This window comes from Fusarium phalaenopsidis (genome assembly GCF_050370095.1).
Source record: "Fusarium phalaenopsidis strain FUZ10S chromosome Unknown contig_32302, whole genome shotgun sequence".
NCBI classification, from domain to species: domain Eukaryota; kingdom Fungi; phylum Ascomycota; class Sordariomycetes; order Hypocreales; family Nectriaceae; genus Fusarium; species Fusarium phalaenopsidis.
This window is the reverse complement of record NW_028145405.1, coordinates 872,612-890,077: the sequence shown is the minus strand read 5'-3', so window position 1 is coordinate 890,077 and position 17,466 is coordinate 872,612. Positions and strand designations below refer to the sequence as shown.

Genomic DNA, 17,466 nt, shown 5'->3' with positions numbered 1-17,466 from the left:
ATGACCACAATTGAGAGAGTGAAGGAGACTTTCTATAATGATGAGATAAGAATCAACATCACCGCCGTCGCATCTCCTCGCCATGTTTTATACGAGCAACGTTGCCCGATGAGTCACGCCTACCTTCCTTCTATGACCGTCTTACAAAGGTACCTCTAAGAGTAGATATGGATCCATGGATATTTTTCAGAGAGTCACCACTGAGGCAAAAAGCACGGTGCGCCATGGACCCTAGCCCGGAGTCGGAATTGAGCCGGAAACGCGCACGGACCTCCCGTTTAATTGATTTTCGACCCGACCGCCCAAAGTCGCGCGCTTCGACGCGTTTGCCGGGGAAAGCAAGCGTGGCCCGGTCGTGTTTGAAGGTCCTGCCTGGCTCGACCCTGGATGTTGAAACTGAGTTAGAACATTTGACTTGCCATCGAGATCTGCCTCAACACCCACGCATTTCTGTTCAACGTGCATTCACGGTTTCTCTTTGCTTTCAAGATTGTTACTGCTTCTTGTGCATTTTTGTTTTCGTCTTTTCGAGTTTCGTCGCCGACTCTCGTTTCAACCAGCTCTCTTTTCTGCATGTGTCGCTAGCGGTTTCCCGGCCAATTCACTGCTGTCTAGATCGCCAAACGCTGCATGGCAGCCATGGCATCTTCAGCTCCGGCCTCCAACCCCGTCCTCGACGCTCTTCCCGCCCGGCCGCCGACTCCTCCTCGAGAATCACGAGCCTCCATGAAGACCGCCGCCGGTCGACCGTTCGACCCTCGACTGAATCTGCAGACACCGCCTGGTGCGAACACACCTTCGTTGACCGGGGCAACCAACTCCAACTCGACCTCGAAGCGCATACGGAAGAAGGTCGAGTGGTCAAGCCATACCGAGTACAAAGACCCGCCCGATTATCGCGACTTGGCCAAATATTTCAGGTCATCACCGTTGTCTGCTCCCTCATCCGCCTCCTCAAGACCCGTCAAGGGCATCCTCAAGCCATCTGCATCCCCGAACCCTCTCGCATCGCCTCTCAATGGCCAGTTCAGCGGTCTCACATCCCAAGCTAGCATTGCCGAGATGTTGGACTCAACCATCAAGCAACTAGCCGGCTCCGACCGGGCCTCGCGGCTCGATGCCTACATGATGCTCTCTCGTGCCCTCAAGGCCTCCAACAATCTGCCTGATCGGATCGCCTTGCAGGACAAGATGAGTCTCTTCATGTCATTTATCGAACGCGACGTCAAGGCCAAGAACGAAAACGGATCTCTCGACACGACCCTCATCATACACGCTCTCAACCTTCTCTCGACTTTCCTTCATTTCCCGGCCATCGCCTCGACCCTCACTTCGGATTTTGGAGTCTTCGTCATGGATCACTGTATTCGATCTTTCGCCGACCCATCTCTGCCAAAAGACCTCGCACGTCACTTGATGCAAGTGGTTGCTTTCCAAAGTTTCGCTCCCAAGGTCGTAACTCTGGATCGAGTTGGTCGTCTGGTCACTTCTCTACACAAGATCGAGGACCACCTGACCGGCAAAAGCATCGTCATGGGCCGCATCCAAATCTACAAGCGGCTTATCAAGCAATCACGGAATCACATGGCCGTCCATACTGACTGGTTGGAGGATATGTTTACAGATATGTTGAGCACGATTCGAGATATCCGAGCACAAGCCATCAGCTTGGGCACTGAAGCTGGCTTTGCACTTCGAAACGAGAAGCATGTCATGCGCAAGGTGACCGAGATACTGCAAACCACAGATGAAGAACAGACCTACATCGAGTTCTACATTCAGAAACTGGAGAGTATGCTTAAGGAGAAGCAAAGCTTGTCTACTGTACCTCAAATCTGGGGTGTTGTCACACTCTTCCTCCAATGTCCACTCAACAGATGGCAGTATTTTAATTCGTGGTTCAAGATCGCCCAGGACGCCTTCAACACAACCGACATGCAAACCAAGCAAGAAGCGAATTACGCATGGAACAGATATGTCTATCTTTCCATAACCAACAGCAAGATGCCACCCAAGTCCTTGGCATTATTGGGTCAGCCCTTGGCGAGTCAATTACGAAGGAAATTCAGCTCAAAACAAGCGGACGATGCGATGAAGCTTCGAAGAACGGTCATTGGCGGAATCTGCAATCTCTACTACTACGCCTTTCGCCCTATTCACGACAGCTCTTGGACCGATGCCGCCTGGGACCTTGTTCTTTACCCTGTCATGGCACAGCTGATCAACATGGATGGGAAGCCCGACATGTCTGCCGATTCAGTGACACATGCTTCACGTATTGTAACTGGCCTTCTGGATGTTTCGACCCCGCGAAGCTGGAAAGAAGATCGCATCAGGGAAATGCCCCTGATAAGCCCTGACGAGTTGCCCTCAATAGACCCCAGATGGACTCGACGGAACTCTGAGAAAGTCTTCCAGCTTGTCGGCCCAATCCTGGAAAGGAAGTTCATTGATCTGGCAAACAAGGAGAGTTTGGCATACAGACTCTGGCAGGCTTTCGTTGGGTCGATTGCCGCTGCCTCAGCAAAGGACATCAAAGTAGCCGACGACACGGCAAGATTCATTGCTCAGTCTTTTGATATCTTGTCAAAAATGTGGTCCAAGGGTTTACCTGAAGGCTCCGAATCGCTTTCTACCAAGTTCCTTTCAAGCATTCACCATTACGTCGATGTCCTTGTTTCCAGCCTCGGTCTCCTCCCATTTACCGAGAAGAGATTCTCCGTATCCCTTGCCAACACCTTTGAGCCTGCCTCAACACCATCAAGTCGACATGACCGAGCAGAAAAGTCAAGCGGTACTGCTCAGGCACCAGTCTACCACCTCTTCTCCATGCTCTCTTCGATCCCTCCTGGCGCAACCGACAACGAGGATCTGGCCGAGTGCTTTCTATCCATCTTTGAGCCATTTTTCCACGACAAGAGCATGAGAGTCCGCGTGGAATTGTCTCGGGATATGCTGCGACTGTTGCCTCGAGACACACTCTCCCCATATGGCCCTTGGGTTCTGGCCGCGCAGAATATTCGCTTGCTTCTGGATCAAAGCTACGTTTCATCGGGCTCTCATCCTTCGAGCAGTGAAAGATTACTTGGGCCCGAATATCGAGAAATCGTTTCCCTCCTGGAGCGTGGCCTCGTATCTCACCCTAAGCTTCCCTCACCGCAGTGGTTCTCTCTCTTCGACTTACTCTCGGATCATGTCGTTCAAGAGTGTGGTGATGCCGGCCGGGCACTTGGTCTCGTCGAGCCCCTGGCAAAGATTGTTGCCGACAACTTCTTCGAAACTGAGGAACAGTCAAACCAAATGGCTCTAGCTGTGGCGACAGCACTCTTCAAGACTGCAAAGCTTCCCCGTGATCGCCAAGCCGTGGAGGCCGCTCGACGGCGTTTATGGGGTGCACCGCCGACTGTATCTCGATCAACCTCATTTGATCCTTTCCAGTACCTGTACCAGGTCCAGGACCGAAGCATGAAGTTCTTTTATGAACACTACGAAAATATGGGTGATGGTGGTTCACTGGCGTCTTTCTTTGAGGTTGTTGATACTTTCATGACAGCTTCTTTTCCTCAAACTGGTGTCAAGATCTTGTCCAAGTTACAAGATGGACTTTCTCCATGGATTCAGGACGCAAAGGCTCAGGTCAAACTGAGTGACGAGTCCCCCTTGTCCAAGGCAGTAAGCTCGCCTGTCGCAGATTAATATGATACAAAGCTAATGATGAGCAGTTGAGAACCATCTGGGACAATGTTTGCAGCCAACTATTGAGTATTGGCCGCCTGGAGGATAAGGACCTCAACTCCATCGAGCCCCTTTTTTCCGCCGGTTTCAAGAGCAGGCACCGACATGTGGTAAACAAGATGGCTGAAACGTGGAATGCCTTGGTCAAGGATGAAGAGAACCTGGACTGCTCTGACAGTCTCAAGTCAATCATTGCTTCTCTGCGGCCAATGGTGGACGTTTCTTTCCCTGGCATGGAGGAATCCAGTGGCGAGTTTGGCGCCCAAGCTCAGTCGTTTGTTGACTCGCAGGAGGACTTGAGCTTCGTTGCTCTCTCGTCCGCCAAGTCATCTGGTCATGGTATTGACCAAGCAGTCTCGCCGGCACCATCAATTACGAAAATGAGCCTGAGGGGTGCTTCGGCCCGCAAGCGTCGGCGAGATGCCACCCCTGAGGTGATACAGATGAAGCCAGCCAAGCGGACGAACACGCCTCGTCTCCGACATGACAATTCACAGATCCAATTTGCTCCGATTGTTTCCTCCCCATTGGTCGAAGAGTCCCAACATCTCACTGAAAGACAAAAGGAGGTCCGCCAGCGGCAGCAGGAGAATGCCGCGTTATATCCCAGTATTAGGTCCAGTCCCCGAACTCGATCCCGAGCCGCCGTCGAGGAGCAAGAAAAAGAATCCGACACAAAGAAGACGAGAAACCTGGAGTCCACACCCGAACGACCTGCTTCGTACGAGGACTTTATCACCTCAACGCCAACTCCTCGGCGTGGACAAGCTTTACAGTTGGAGGGCTTCAACGACCCACCATCATCACCACCAGATCCTAGACGGAACCCGCTCCTTTCCGAGATTCAGACCCGATCAAAGGCCAAGAGCTCCCTTGAGAGTTGGCAATTCTCTTCGCCCCCAGGATCGCCCTCTAATAGCCAACCTCCCACTGAGTCTCAACCTGAGCCACCAGCTCCGTCGAGCACCAAGAAGTCCGGCAGGAGCTCGCGATCCAAGAGACGGAGGAAGTCGAGGGCTAGTTCTCTGGCCAACGAGGAAGTTATTCCTTCGAGTGTGCCGGTGGAAGAAGATGTGACAGATCTGTCCATTCTTCCGGATGCGGGCGATCTTGCAGACGTGGAGGAACAGAAGGAAGAAACAGGCGAATCCCCCACAGAGGAGCACCCCGCCACACCTCCGCAAGCGATGTCACCTGTCGCCCAAGTTCAAGAGACGCCGAAATCTGGGGACGACGAATTCGTCGATGCCAGGAGTAGCCCTGAGGAGGCGTCAAATGAGCAGCCACCTGCAGCACCTGTGGAGGTTGTTTCAAGCCAGAATCAGGACTCCTCCTTTGCACTTAGTGAAGGTGACGAGAGCAGTCTTATGAGATTCGTGGTGGAGCTTGAGTCAAGACGATGCAACCTTCCCTTCGACAAGGTCAATTCTGCATCTGCCTCCCCGGAGAGGATGCGTAAGGCGCCGGCCACGGAATGCATCGAAGTACAGGGAGACTCGTCGCCCGAGAAGCAGAGCACCACCAAGAGACCCTTGTCGCCGCCGGTGATCCCCTCTACACCTATCGGTGCGGGCTCTGAGAACCCAGAAAGTCAAAGCCACAGCAGGAGCCAGGGTGGAAGCAAGAGGAAGAGGAAGAGAAGTGCAAAGATCGAGACTCTTCGCAAGAGAAGACAGTCAGCCGACCCCCGGGGTTCAGACCAGGGTGAGGAGAGCCAACAGACATCCCAAGATACTGGTTCGCCTATGCCAACGCCATCGGTCCGACGGTCGTCTAGGCGAAATGCCGGACAGAAGGGCAGGAAGCTGCAAGGCAAGGATACTCAGGTATCATCAACTGAGGAGTCCCCCGCACCTCAAGCGAAGTCGCCCCCAGCAAAATCGAACGACGCAACTGGAGTTCGCGACGGCGGTGACACGGATGAGGAGCTCATGTCACAGCTGGTCACGGAGTCTTTTGCAGCCTCACAGTCTCAGCAGGAGGCGGAGCCTGAAGTGCCAAGTGCAGTGATTGAGGACTCGATGGAAATTGTGTCGGCGGAGGATGAGTCCCCGCAAGAGGTTGCCGACGAAGCAGCCAAGGCGGAGAGTGAGGAGGCACCTGAGGAACCCGAGGCATCAGAGACGGGCAAGTCCAACACAATCATGGATATTCTACGTGGCGGATTAGATCAACTCCGCGGAGCAGCACTGTCACGCGAAGACGTATACCAGCTGGAAGACATGTTGATGGATATGAAGCGAGAGCTCTTTGAGGCAGAGCGACGAGGAAGACGTTAAGGCATGACAGGACAGGACAGGAATGAACTGGAGCACAGGGTGCATGCATTGTTGCTTGGGCGCAGGTGTATTTTTGGGAACTGGTTGTAATACTCCCTGTACAGATTCTTGCTTGGTCATGGCTGTGTAACGTCTTGGTTGGGTGGAAGGGCCTCAGGGAAGCACATGCAGGACAATAACTATACCTATACCTATACCTATGTAGATACAAATTAACAACAAACAAAGAATTCCAAAAACGGGTGTGCCGAAAGTCGGGGTTGAGCAATTAGACTTTGTCTAATTCGGAGGGCGAATCTGGGGAATGTCGGGGCAAGCAACGATATACTAGGAAAGGAAGCTCGTGGGCGGAGGGTGTGGTTGCGGTGAGATAAAATCTGGCCGTCATGTCTCGCGTAAACGGGATGAGGCCGAGATTCCACGGCCCGCGTGTATGTAACGCTACAATTATTAAGTACATGATGCGGAGGATCGTCAAGGCGAAAAGATGAAGGGGAGGGAGGGAAAAACTGGAGGTCGGGTTGTCCCAAAGCGGAAACCCGACGAGGTGACAGGGTCGGTGGAGAAATGGAACCAGGGAGGGAACCTTTGGAGGTGTGGTTCGGCAATTTTTCTGATCTCTGGAGGGGAGTCAAGGTTTGAGATTTGAGAGGACGAGGACTGTGGCGGACGCAGAGAAGAGATTTGGCCACTGAGGATGTTTTCTAGAAGATTTATGAAAGCTTGTGGTTGCCAGAGTTTTGCGGCTCTACAAGCGACTACCAGTGTTCCAGCTCAAGTTCAGTATTCGAGGTAATAGGCGTCTTGTAAGTCGGCTTAACGCGGCATTACCCGTAAAACGGTGGTTCATTCAACGAGCGGTTAAAAACGACCATGACCCCATCGTCGTTGGCCGTTTTGCTGCTGCCTGGTGTTCTTTTTACTCCGGGGGGCTGGGGTCAAGGTTTCTGTAAAGTACCCAACGTTAGTTCGCAGCAAATGGATGGACCCTCTGCGGAATCTACAACGACTGGTCAGCGAGATCTCTCATGTCCCAGTTTTCATACGAAAAAAGAAAACTGCCGGGCAGATCATTGTTCAATTGTGGAGGACAAAAGAGGAAGGGATATGCGGTTCCGGGGTTTTGCGAGAAAAAACCCAGCCCAAGGATTCTTTCTTGGACAGGAAAGGGTACCTCGAACCCTGAGAATTGTGCTTGTGGTGTGATTTACAAGGATGAATTGTAAGAAGAGGATTAATGTTGTTGGTGCGGTTGGTTGATGATGAGATGGGATGCTACCAGATGTGGATTAAGTTGTCGACTTGTGTAAGGGAATGGCGTTGGGGTCTGTCAACGTCAGTACGAGCTATAATCGCTATTGCTTTGCAATATCCAAACTACACGTTGCCCAGAAAGACATTGTTTACCTACGAAAACTCGCCTAATTCATGTATTGTCTGGTTTCTGGCTTCTTCATTTTGCAGTCTGGCATATACTTGTGAAGCATCACCGTCCGTATATCATACTTGCCTCGTGACCACCCCTGCGAAGCAACCTCGATTGTGCTTGGCTCAAGTACGCATTACCAAAAGCAGCATGGACAAAGGAAGGATAAAAGTCTCACGGCCGAGAGAAGACGGCCGGGCGAAGGAGCCTGCCCGAGTGGAATCGCCCAACTTGACATGGGTTAAAAGACCAAGATCGAATATCGAACAATGTATCATTGGGTGGAGACGAGTCAAGGCAAGACAATGGATACAAGGTACCTCGAGAGTATTCATGGGTTGCTGAGCCCGAAGGATTTCCGGACCCGTCGCCGCGCTGGCCACACGGCAGTCGAGCGATGCGCCGGGGAGGCACGCAGTACTGCTTCGGATGCCCTCTACCGTCTGTGTGCTGCTTTGACGGTTATTGCGTCCAATGTAGGAAATCCGAGGAGAATTCGTAGGCAGCAAGATATTGGAATTAACTGTGTCTGAGAGCCGCCTCTCTTACAAGTTGATAACTAGATAGACGCCCTCGCTCTATTCGGCCCGCCCGTGTCTATTATGACGTCAACCGACTCGAATATGGGTCTCCCCTGGAGCTAAACTGAACGGCGCAAAAAGGTCATCTCCATCAAGAAGGATTTTGGAGAACGGAGCACCCAACACCGTCCAACTGACCCTCATTGCGGTTTATATCCGAGGAGCGGGACGGACGCAACAAAGAGTGGTCCCCTTGGTTTTACGGTCAAGCGATACACCGTCACAGACGTTGGTCATTCGTTGAACGCTGCGGAGTCGGGCAGGGAAGTTGTAATCTTGGCGGCAGACAGGGAGTGTGAAGCGCGGTAAATGGCACGTTTTTGACTGTTTGTTGGACAGGGGACCGGCTTCCGTTCTTGACGGGGCGGGCGGTACTGAGTACTGCACATGAGACGGGTCGTGACATGGGTTGGTTCTTTAGTCATTAACGTGTTGCCGACCCCGTCGTTCGCGATGAGGATGGATCCCCAGGTGATAGGGAGGATCCAACGCGGTGGGTGTCGACGACGGAAGAGTTAAGCCAGAGTGGGATTGAACGTGTATGAGTGTGTGTGTCTACATGAGACGGGGGATACACACTTATCCAGCTCGTTGGTTTGCCTCTTTAGCGAGAGCGTTGCAACGCACACTTTATTCTACACATCTTCAGCCTCGTGAGATGGGAGATGTTGTCAACTTGTAACAGATTTTTCATAGATTCATCAATCGTCGTTGATCAAGCCAAGAGCCAAGCTGTCAGAAGGCAGAGCCTCATCGCTGGGCATTTCTAGCCTACGCCATGGCGCTCTCAAGTTTTCTTGTCCCGTTCTTGTCCTTGACACTTTGTGGAGGTGAAGAACATGGATGGTCGTCTTGGCTGACATGATCACGTGAACACCCTCGATCCCATCGGTTTACCTCTCTTGAACAAGTGTTGCCTCGGTCTAGAAACTTTTGCCATCTTGAATCATGTCAAAGCACGGGAACATCTAAAAAGGCCTCAGACAAGGGGCGTTTTTTTTTTTCATCGGATCATCGTTTTGGTGTTGGTGTCATCTGTAAGTGGTTTCTCTCATGGTTCACGCACGATTTAGAGAGGAACCTCGGCTTGCCCAACGGCGACAAGATACGGAACAAAGCGGGTCCTCAAGGTCCCTCTTCCAAGGGTTGAACTTGGTTCGATAATGTCGACATTCCCCAAAACTGAGAGTGTCAAGATGGAGATAACTACTGCCGCACTTTGACGCCCTGCCCCGCTTTTCATTCACGCCTCCCCCCCGGTAACTTGCCATGACGTCGTCTTTCCCCACGCCTTCTCGCAGGGACACCATGTTTTTTTTCCCGCTTCCCCAACTCAACTCGCGCCACGAGCTGCGGAGGCGAGATGGTAATATTATGGGTTTTTTGGGGCGCGGCTGGAGCGGCGACCTGATGTAAGAGAAGCTGCGGAGGTGAGCGAGAGAGAGAGCGTGTGTGTTGTTGGGCGTGTTGCTATGCAAGGCAAGTCATGTCTGTCTCAATCTGCTTCCCGTGCGCCTCCTACTCAGTGATATCCTTCCTCGTTGACTTGAGATGCTTACTCTGGATCATCGCTGACCTTGTCTTGTCTTGCCGTCCATCCATGCAGGGGTCCATGGCGCACCGCATGCAACGCGAGAATTCGACTACGGATGTATGTACCACCCATCCAATCCATCCATCCATCCATCCATCGCCTCGATGGATCCATCCTCGGCCAAGACAATCATGGTTCAAGGACCAAGGTTTCTGAGACGCCAACGTCGTGGGTGTGGATATCACCATTGCAGCCGTGGACCCAGTAGCAACCACACGCCGGCTTGACTCGTTTCTGTCTCTTTGCTCTCTGCAGTGCAACATGGAACCCCGAGACCCTTCCTGCCGGGTGCGATCATCGCTGACCTGCCTCCTTGTATAAAGACCCTCGCGTCTTCTCCCCGTGACGTTATTGTCCCGTGCTTCTCGTGAATCATTCTGCGGCTCAGAGTTTGAGGTGAACCAGCGAGTTCCCCGTCCTTTTTCATCATGTTTAAGAAATACTTTGGCCTCAAGGGCCAAGTCCTCAACTATGCTATCAGCACTATTGCAGGATGTGATTTCCTTCTCTTTGGTTACGGTGAGCTCTCTGCCTGAGCCCTCGCGTCTCATGACAAGTCAACATGCTTCATGAGATCATCTCAACCCCACAGAATGAAAGACTAACGAGTGTTTCATCACAGACCAAGGTGTCATGGGTGGTATCCTGACCATGCAGCCCTTCTTGGAGCAGTTCCCCGACATAAACAAGGATGAAGAGGGCATTTCCAGTGCTCTGGCCAAGAACCGTTCCAACTACCAGGGCATTGCCGTGTCCTCATACAACCTCGGCTGCTTCATCGGCGCCATCATCACCATCTTCATCGGCAACTGGCTCGGCCGCAGAAAGATGATCATGCTCGGCACCAGCATCATGGTCGTCGGAGCCGCCCTTCAGGCCTCGGCCTTTTCTCTCGACCACTTCATCATCGGACGAATCATCACCGGCCTCGGAAACGGAGGCAACACCTCGACCGTGCCCATGTGGCAATCCGAGACGTGTTCTGCTCACAAGCGAGGCAAGCTTGTCATGATTGAGGGCGCCCTCATCACACTCGGCATTATGATCTCGTACTGGGTCGACTACGGCATGTACTTTGCCTCTGACACTTCTGCGTGCTGGCGTTTCCCCCTGGCGTTCCAGATCGCCTTCTGCCTCTTCATCATGGCTTTCGTCATGAACCTGCCCGAGTCCCCACGATGGCTCATGCTCAAGGGCCGCGACGAGGAGGCGCGAGAGGTTATTGCTGTCATTGCCGACAGAGAGCTCCATGACAAGTACGTCGAGAACGAGTTCAAGGCTATCAAGGAGACCACCGTGGAGATGAGCAAGGGTTCATTCTCGGATCTGTTCCAGCGTAACCACAACCGCAACCTCCACCGAACACTCATTGCATATGTGAACCAGATGTTCCAACAGATCAGGTATGAACCGCATATCCTTTCGGTCAAATTGCATACTAACAAAAACATAGCGGTATCAACTTGATCACATACTACGCCGCCACCATCTATGCGGACCTTGGAATGAAGGGTCACATGCCCCTTCTCCTGGCTGCACTGAACGGTACCGAGTACTTCATTGCCTCCCTGCCGGCCATCTGGCTCGTCGAGCGCGTTGGCCGTCGCAAGCTTATGCTTTTCGGTGCCGCCGGTCAAGCCATCACCATGGCCATCCTCGCCGGTGTCGGCTCAAGTGACGCTAGGGGCTGCCAGATCGCAGGCATCGTGTTCCTCTTCGTCTTCAACTCCTTCTTCGCCGTTGGCTGGCTCGGCATGACCTGGCTATACCCCGCCGAGATCACTCCTCTCCGAATCCGCGCCCCTGCCAACGCCCTCTCCACCAGCTCTAACTGGATCTTTAACTGGCTGGTCGTTATGATTACGCCCCCTGCGTTCCAGAATATCAAGTCCAACACATACATCATCTTTGCCGTCATCAACGCCATCATGTTTCCCTCGGTCTACTTCTTCTTCCCCGAGACTGCCTACCGATCCCTCGAGGAGATGGACACTATCTTCCAGAAGGTCAAGGGCCTCAGGGGCGCCCTGGATGTGGTGCACCAGGCCAAGATCGAGCCTCGGCGGTACGACAACAACGGAAACCTGCTCATCGCTGTCGAGGAGGTGGAGGAGAAGGGTCACACGGAGCACCGAAGTGGCAGTTCCAGCGGCGCTAGCAACAACGGCCCTGCCAACGCCGCCATGTTTGCCTCGACGGACGAGGAGAACCAGCGCCAGGAGAAGTAAGATATGTGCTTCCCTTTTTGATACCTGCTCGCTTGGACGAGCCGAGGCGGTGCTGGGTCGGGATTTGTTAAGAACAGGAAAGATACCCCATTTGTTCTGCTAGAGGATGGGGCAATGGTTGGAAGAGTGGAGGACAGTAGAGTTGTGATAAAGTATACGCTACATAGATACCCAAAACAACATGACTCTTTTAATAGCTGAAGCGATCCGTCTCTGCGTGAAACATGTTTGATGCCCCAGTGAATCTTAGGTTACAAGTTGGATCGTGCTCAACTAGTGTAACTATTTTGAGAGCATCGACGCGTTTTTGAGTAAGGCTGCAGATGTTTCATAGCTGCCAAGACGCCATGATGGTCGTCATGCCATGACGACGCTGTTGAAAGGAACTGGTGACACTTGAGGCGGAGACAATTATGGAGTATTGTTTATCCTCGGAGCTGACTCACCGCTGCACATCTATAGATAGTCAATTACTTATGATGGGATCCTTGTTATCCAAGACGTGACAGCGACACATGTGACGGCTCCTCCAGTCAAGGTTTAAAGAAGCTATAACGTGCCCGAAACCGGCTCTCGCACCGCTACGTTGCAGAAGCGAAGCGATAGCGACGGCGATGCCCGGAAGTTGCCCTCGGCTACTTGGACGCAAGGCACCTATACCATATATGTTGTGTCCCCCGTGCCTCAAGACGTGGATTAAGCGGGCTTGGAGGGTATCACAATCGACGGGCATCTGAGACGTGTTTCAGCTTTGAGTCTCAACGGCGACGACACGGCATCCCCATCTTTTTGAGGGTGATGATTGGTGGAGAGGAGCTACCCCGCCATGCCGATGGACGAGGTGGGATGTCGGCCGCCTGCACATCACCATCCATCTTACAACATCACGACAAAGCGAGCCGTGGGCAAGGCAAAGAGATACTAGGCTGCTAACAAGTGTGGCTTCTAATTACTCATTCTTATCAATAAATACCTCTTTGGTTCCTACTTATTCCTCTAATACCTCTTTCTCTCTTCTCTTCCCTTCCTTCACCCCCACTCGGAACTCCAAACCCCACCCATCCACTTCCATCATCATCCGCCACCTCGAGCTCCGCCAAAAGCTCCCTCCTTCTCTATAACCCGAGCTACTTCTCCTCTTGTCAATCAGCAAGAAGAAGCCGAAAAAATCAGCCACAATGGTCGACCGCCCCAACAAGCCCTCCGCCCTTTCCGCAACCCCCGCGGCCGCTCCCGAGTCCACCGCCAACATCACCCACGACGACTCTCGCGTCTCGGCCGTCCTCCCCACCGGCGAGAGTGTCGAGGTCCTCCTCCATGGAGCTACTGTTATCAGCTGGAAGGATGCCTCAGGGAGCGAGAAGCTCTGGGTGAGCGAGGCTGCCGCTCTTGACGGCAGCGCTCCCGTCCGAGGTGGAATTCCCATTGTCTTTCCGGTACGCCAACTATATACCCCGTCGCAGGTAGTCGACTTACTAACAGCCATTCTCTCAGGTCTTTGGAACCGCTCCCGATCACGAGGCCACCTCCAAGCTCCGCCAGCACGGCTTCGCCCGTAACTCGCGATGGGAGTTTCTCGGCAAGTCCACCAGCGAGGGCTCCAGCACCAGCGTCAAGCTCGACTTTGGCCTATCCTCCGAGAGCGTCTCGGAAGAGACCAAGGAGCTGTGGCCCTACAAGTTTGCTCTCATCTACAGCGTCGTGCTTGACCGGGATAGTCTGAACACCACCCTGGTCATCACCAACGATGGCGATGTTCCTTTCGAGTTCCAGACCCTGTTGCACACCTATTTCAAGATTGATGTAAGTCAGTTAGCGTTTGGCTTCAAGATCAAAACTAACGATTTCTCTCAGGACATCTCCTCCACCGAGGTCACTGGTCTTGAAGACTCAACCTACATTTCCAAGCTCGCCGGCCCACAGGAAGAGACCCAGTCCGGCGCCATCACCTTTGCCGCCGAGACCGACTCCGTCTACACCCCAGTCAACGGCCCCAGGCACCCCGTTGTCATCTCCGAGTCCGGCACCCCTCGCTTCCGCATCGTCCGCGACAACCTCGACCAGGTCGTGGTCTGGAACCCCTGGGTCGACAAGTCTGCCGGCATCAAGGACTTTGAGCCCAAGGACGGCTGGAAGAAGATGCTCTGCGTGGAGCCCGGAACCGTCAAGGGGTGGCAGAAGCTGGAGAAGGGCGACACTTTTGAGGCGTCGCAAACGATTACTCTGGTTTGACAGTCATGGAAAGATGGAAACGCAAAGATTGGGAGCAAGATGTGATGAGCTTGCAGAAGCACAAAGACATGAAATGACACGAAATTAAGCCTTTCTAGATTCAGCAGGCCCTAAAGCCAATGTGTTACACAGATCAAGACACACGCATCAAATGGTCAGGATGAGAGATTATGTCTGCTGGATAGACTGTTGATTTGATTCCGACACATTGCTTCATATTCGTAAATATGGCCCGTGAAATTAGGCCCTTTGCCTTGACTGCTTTTTTTGTCTCGTTCTGCACTTGAGAACACCCCTTTTTACGCATCCCGCACCAACATGACATCTCCTCATGACGATTCCCTCTTTTGCTCTCTCGAAAAGTGATCAGCAACCAAAAACGCCAACTCAAGCGCCTGCTTCTCATTCAATCTGGGATCGCAGAAGCTCGTGTAGTTGGTCGACAAGTCATCCTCATCCAGGCCCTCGCTACCACCCAGACACTCGGTAACTGCATCACCGGTGAGCTCGAGGTGCATGCCGCCGAGGTAGCTTCCCTCCTCCTTGTGAATGCGCAGCGTCTCCTCGAGTTCGCGGTAGATGTCGCCGAAGCGGCGCGTCTTGATGCCCGTGTCCGTAGAGAGGGTGTTGCCGTGCATGGGGTCGCACTGCCAGACCACGGTGCGGCGGTACTCGGAGTCCTCGACGGCGCGGATGTGCGTAGGGAGGAGCTCACGCACCTTGCCGGCTCCGTAGCGTGTGATGAGGGTGATCTTGCCGGGCTCGCGGTCCGGGTTGAGTGTGCGGAGCAGGGAGAGGAGGTCGGAGGCTGGCGTCGTGGGGCCGACCTTGACGCCGATGGGGTTGGCGATGCCGCGGAAGAACTCGACGTGGGCGTGGTCGATCTGCCGGGTGCGGTCGCCGATCCAGATAAAGTGCGCAGAGGTGTCGTAATACTCCTTTCTCGGGGCGGGCCCGTCCGGCGTGGGGCTTCGGTTCCGGGCTCCCGGGGCGGGTTTCTCCAAGAGGCGGGTCAGGGCCTGCTCGTACTCGAGGAGGAGACCCTCGTGGCTGGTGAAGAGCTCAACAGAGTCGAGCTCACCGGGACGGGCGTTGATGACCTGGAGGAAGCGCAGAGTCTGCTGGATGCTGGAGGCGATCGCCGAGTACTTGGCCTTGAGCTCCGGGTCCCTCACATGGCCGAGACCCCAGTCCAAAGGCCGGTGGAGGTCTGCGATGCCCGAGGCGAGGGCGGCGCGGATGTAGTTGAGAGTAGCAGCCGAGTAGTGATACGCCTTGACGAGGCGCGCAGGCGTAATCTCTCGGTCCTCAAGACGGAACCCATTGATGATGTCACCCTTGAAGCTGGGAACCTCCTTTCCTTGGACAATCTCGGTCGGGCTAGATCGCGGCTTCGCATACTGCCCAGCCATACGACCAATACGCACGACTCGCTTGTTGGTACCCCAGATGAGAACGACACTCATCTGCAGCAGAAGCTTGATCTTGCTCTCGATAGGTCCCTGACGGCAGTAGTCAAACAACTCTGCGCAGTCGCCGCCCTGGAGCAGGAAAGCATTGCCCTGGGCCACATCGCGGAGGTGGGCCTTGAGGGCGTCGATCTCGTTGGGATGCACCAGCGGCGGGAGGCCGGTGAGTTCCTCGACGGCGGAGGCGAGGGGCTCCGGGTCTGGGTATGAGGGGGCTTGCTTGATGGGCTTTGAGCGCCAAGAGGATGGGTCCCAGTCGGAAGAGGCCATCTTGTATACTCTGGTGAGTAAGAAGAGTATGAGTGTGAGAGAGAAGAAACTCTGCGGGACCTGCCACGCACAACAAAGATATTCAAGGTGAGAGATCCCTTGTAATCTCGTCTATGTTTCTCAAGAAAAGTAAAAGTGGTGAGACTTTTTTTTTAGGTTATGGTGTCCTGAATGAGTGAGTCACATCCAGCAACCCTTTGAACAAAGAACCGACCCCTCGAAGAGAAGAACCACAGACCCTGGGCAAAAATGAAGTTGCACAAGGGGTCGATCAATTGGCGAATGAGGTGGCTTTTAGCCGATGGTAGCCACCTCAGCGGAACGGTTGCGTGTGGCTAGTGATGTGGCGCAGGCGAGTCAAGATATTAACCCGTAGAACTTGAAAGGTGCTGTTCATAGCCAGGAGCTAGATATTTTACAGATTTCGTACTAAATGTGTATGAATCGTTCTAGACGAAACCTGTCCTACCTTATCCTTGGTATTTCAAGACAGAGAGTATTAGATATGTAGTCAATGGTCCGGCAAACTGGCTGTCTGAGAACAATACGAGAAACATGGCTAGCTTTCCAGCTATATAACAACATCCTTTAATTTCCATCAATGTAGGAAAATGGTGGCTATATATAGAGTTGTTGCCGTAACATAGGTATTCAGCAAGTGTCTTCTTCCAAACCGGGGTACCTATCCCAGCTGTTATCCACCCCACCTTATACACGCCCCTCCAAACCCCCACCAGGAAGCTTCACCTCAACACGAACATACAATCAACACCGTCAAAATGTCCGCCACAGACGAAACCCCCTCCCAGACGGCAAAGTCAGCCGAGGACCGCAAGGCCGCATCCGCCCTCGAGAACCTCGACGCCGACACCCCCTCGACTGCCCAGAATGTCGACGCCGACGCCGTAAGCAAGGCCATGAAGACGCTTGGTGCCGCAAAGTCGTCGTCCGCGGCCGCCGCGTCCCACAAGAACGTCAAGGTCGACCCCGCGGATGTGGCACTGCTCGTCGAGGAGCTGGAGCTTCCCAAGGCTAAAGCTACGGAGCTGCTCAAGAGCAACGAGGGGGATGCTGTCAAGGCTATGCGAGCTTTTGTTGCGGCTTAGGATGGTTGGGAGGAAGACGATGGGCGATAGGAGTTAAATGGTCAAGCTGCCTCTTCTACGGTATGGCGGACCATTCCCAGGTCGGGATGATATGACGAATGTTACGATGGATCAAAGGCCACCGTCTTGAAATTCGACACTCGATCGGTTGGCAGAAACCGAGCAAGGTCGATATCTCGTCGCTCGACAACCTGGCATAACGGAGATTATGGGCATCATAACACGGCCATACACACAAACACCAAAACCCTTACTCAAATCAACTCGAATAGTTCAACAAGTCATACTTTCACCTTGTCCCTGATCAATGCGAATTACTTGCTTCACTTGATCCGTCACCAAGGTCAACACAACTTGTCAAGCATAATGCAATTAAGACGGCGGGCTCCAGACCATATTTATCTAGACGTCCACACCGTTTAAGATAAGCCGCCCAACGCCAGATCACCCGTCGTGTCTGTCCCGTGGTATCCCAGTTCCAAAACGAGTGTCTACCACTCCATTCTCAAAAATACAAAAAACCAATAGCACCTTGAAACTCCTGGT

General features: G+C 53.3%; 5 protein-coding genes across 5 annotated transcripts; 4 read left to right on the top strand and 1 right to left on the bottom strand.

The window, feature by feature from the left end:
• Positions 1-639: 639 nt before the first annotated feature.
• LRP88_07662 (Rap1-interacting factor 1 N terminal-domain-containing protein) lies at positions 640-6,014 on the top strand (the record flags this gene model as incomplete). Its single annotated transcript, XM_083244181.1, has 2 exons — positions 640-3,672; positions 3,723-6,014. 2 exons carry the CDS (start codon positions 640-642, stop codon positions 6,012-6,014), a joined length of 5,325 nt encoding a protein of 1,774 aa, XP_083098675.1.
• A 4,029-nt stretch (positions 6,015-10,043) lies between these two features.
• Positions 10,044-11,843, top strand: LRP88_07661 (general substrate transporter; the record flags this gene model as incomplete). Its single annotated transcript, XM_083244180.1, has 3 exons — positions 10,044-10,134; positions 10,238-11,018; positions 11,069-11,843. 3 exons carry the CDS (start codon positions 10,044-10,046, stop codon positions 11,841-11,843), a joined length of 1,647 nt encoding a protein of 548 aa, XP_083098674.1.
• A 1,178-nt stretch (positions 11,844-13,021) lies between these two features.
• Positions 13,022-14,075, top strand: LRP88_07660 (glucose-6-phosphate 1-epimerase; the record flags this gene model as incomplete). The annotated part of the gene is made up of 3 exons (XM_083244179.1): positions 13,022-13,279; positions 13,338-13,646; positions 13,698-14,075. 3 exons carry the CDS (start codon positions 13,022-13,024, stop codon positions 14,073-14,075), a joined length of 945 nt encoding a protein of 314 aa, XP_083098673.1.
• A 329-nt stretch (positions 14,076-14,404) lies between these two features.
• Positions 14,405-15,814, bottom strand: LRP88_07659 (DAHP synthetase; the record flags this gene model as incomplete). The annotated part of the gene is made up of 1 exon (XM_083244178.1): positions 14,405-15,814. One exon carries the CDS (start codon positions 15,812-15,814, stop codon positions 14,405-14,407), a length of 1,410 nt encoding a protein of 469 aa, XP_083098672.1.
• Positions 15,815-16,593: 779 nt separating this feature from the next.
• Positions 16,594-16,920, top strand: LRP88_07658 (uncharacterized protein; the record flags this gene model as incomplete). Its single annotated transcript, XM_083244177.1, has 1 exon — positions 16,594-16,920. The coding sequence occupies one exon, from the start codon at positions 16,594-16,596 to the stop codon at positions 16,918-16,920; it is 327 nt and encodes a 108-aa protein (XP_083098671.1).
• Between the last annotated feature and the right edge of the window lie 546 nt (positions 16,921-17,466).